At 34.6% G+C, this 2454-nt stretch overlaps 1 protein-coding gene across 2 annotated transcripts in view; it reads right to left on the bottom strand.

The window, feature by feature from the left end:
- Nucleotides 1-2407, bottom strand: part of LOC105120183 (transcription factor JUNGBRUNNEN 1-like) — a 3130-nt gene extending 723 nt beyond the window's left edge. The window contains exons 1-2 of one of the 2 annotated variants that reach the window (XM_011018373.1): nt 2060-2407; nt 563-861 (exon numbers count right to left, since the gene is read on the bottom strand). In XM_011018373.1, the coding sequence (XP_011016675.1) occupies nt 563-861; nt 2060-2267 (507 nt within the window). In that variant the 5' untranslated portion in view covers nt 2268-2407. The remainder of the gene's footprint in view (nt 1-562; nt 862-2059) is intronic. The other variant, XM_011018374.1, reaches the window with a different exon arrangement.
- Nucleotides 2408-2454: the final 47 nt, after the last annotated feature.

Below are 2454 nucleotides of genomic sequence, written 5' to 3'. Positions count from 1 at the left end.
CGCTGCCATTATCATCCTGAATGCACTGGCCATCATCTCATTAATTAATTTCATTGATTTAAGCAATGGGAACGAGTAAGTCTCACACGTGAAATTATATTGAACTTACGTATTCAACATTCTTATTTTAGGTAATTAGTATTTTTATGCATAAAAAATTATAATTTAAATATTGAAAGCAATAAAAAATATAAGATAAAGCAGAAAATAATATATTCATCTATCAAATATCTCAAACTTAAGTTGATAAATAAAGTTCTAGTAATAGTTTTTATATTACTCTTTAATTACATTCCTTCTCTCTAATTACATTTTTTCAAGTATGTTAATTAAAATAAAAATGATGTGATTTGAATTCATAATTATTTAATTAATAAAACTCTAATACTATACTAAAAAATCTTTATAACTTATATATATATATATATATATATATATATATATATGCTGTGAAAATGCATCACATTAACTACAGGTAACGAGGTTAATAATTAATTAGAACTCCCTTAATCTTTAGGGGGAGTTTCCTGTGGCAGCATACAAAAATGGTGAGAAAACTTACAGCTTCTTGCGCAATGTTCCTAGCGTTGAGGGGATTTGTAGTCTTCCCGTTTGGTGGAAGGCGAAATTCATGCATCATCCAATCAGTTTTTGTGCCTTTCCCAGCACTTCCCCGGTAGTAGACCAAGCATTTCTTGAGACCGATGCACTCATGTGTTTCTTTGTCTGAATATATGGGCTTGTCAATACCAGTGGCCTTCCAAAACCCAGATCGTGTCACCCTATTAGGTCTTACGCTGTTCCTGTACTTTCTCCCTCTTAAGCAGAAGAAATACCACTCTTTGTCCTCTGCAGTGCTAACTTAACAAGAATAAGAAAACAGAAAGTTAGAGGCAAAGCCAATGATATTATCAGAAAGTAGGTGAATTGAAATATGCATATATCTGCTCATTTAAATCATGGTTTTACACTAAAATCTGAAAGCAGATTCTGATCATGGAGGGAAACAGTGCAAGATTTAGATACTTTTATTTTTTTAATTACATTTTTATATACCTGCTAATACAGGAGGAAATTATTATTAGAATTATGAGCTAACAACAAGGCAATAGCGCGATTTTAGCACCTTCTCTGCCTGTCTTCTAGTGTCCTTTTTCGCAACATTTTCACCTCATTCCTCAATTATTTTTTGCAATTACAAATGAATGTCTGGAATAACTAAAAGTAATTAATGATTCATATCCGACCACATGGCTGGATATCGACTGATATCCGGTAGAGCGGCAGGAGCGAGTTGCTGCCATATATCCGATATCAACAAATCCACCATGGGAACCTTTTTATGCTGCAGTTTCTTATTCTTGTTGCTTCTTCTTGTCAAGATGGACAAGCTTATGTTTTAAACATTAGAAAAAAGGAAGATATAATGGATCAGTTTGAGATAACTGTAGTGACTCTAAGGTTTTTATGATCCCTCGACAATATCCTTCAATACCATACATCATAGGAAGATTAAAAAGACAGCAAATAGAGAACTTTCGAGGTAGGGTTGGATTGCCTTGCAAAAAGCAGACCTTACACCCTTTCTCTTCTATGTACTAACCACGGGTAAATACCTCAATAAACAAACAAAATGATTTCAAAATATCTAATTGCTTCACCAGATATCGTTCCTTTCAGTCAGAGACCCATTGAGATCATGCTGAAGTTTTTCGCAGCTTGACACACCTGAAGTACTATATTTTAGGTATGTGCTGTTTTCTTACACACTAACCCTGCTTATATACATATATGTCATCTCAAGATAACATAATATGCCTCTAAAAAGAAGATTGATCTCGGATACCCAAAAAAAAGTTATAGTTTTGTGCACAAAACACAGATGTGATTGCTCACAAGTGAAAAATGAAAGAAGAGTTCGGTGGTTTCTCTGCAGCCAATTAAAACGAGAAAGTCATAAAAGGTGATGACCTACGTATATACTATATAGCTATGCTTTTATAGGTGATGGAGGAACATATCTAGATAAACAGTATACACGTAAAAGAGCACATCTTACTTGGAAGATCCCATGGATCGTATTTGTAGATATCAATCTGTTTGATGAGTTCAATACCAATTCGTTTCTTTTCCACCTTCCGCCGCAGATAGAACCCAACAAGCTCTTCATCTGTGGGGTGAAATCGGAAACCCGGAAGTATCACTTCCTCATCCTTATCATAATTATCAGAACTAATACAGCCACTCATCTTTGTCACGGCCTCCATCTCTCTCTCTCTCTCTCTCTCGATCTCTCTCTATCTTTCTATTTCTTCTCTCTTACACCATATATAATGATATTTAGCGCGGTGGTGTTCAAGTATATATACACATAAACTGTGTTGTTCGATGAATGCTTGCGTCGTCTGCTTAGTGTGGTCAAGGCCATGACTTTGATTATAAATTAAGGGTACA

Source organism: Populus euphratica, unplaced genomic scaffold (genome assembly GCF_000495115.2).
Source record: "Populus euphratica unplaced genomic scaffold, PopEup_1.0 scaffold5293.1, whole genome shotgun sequence".
NCBI classification, from domain to species: domain Eukaryota; kingdom Viridiplantae; phylum Streptophyta; class Magnoliopsida; order Malpighiales; family Salicaceae; genus Populus; species Populus euphratica.
This window is presented reverse-complemented; position numbering and strand designations above follow the sequence as displayed.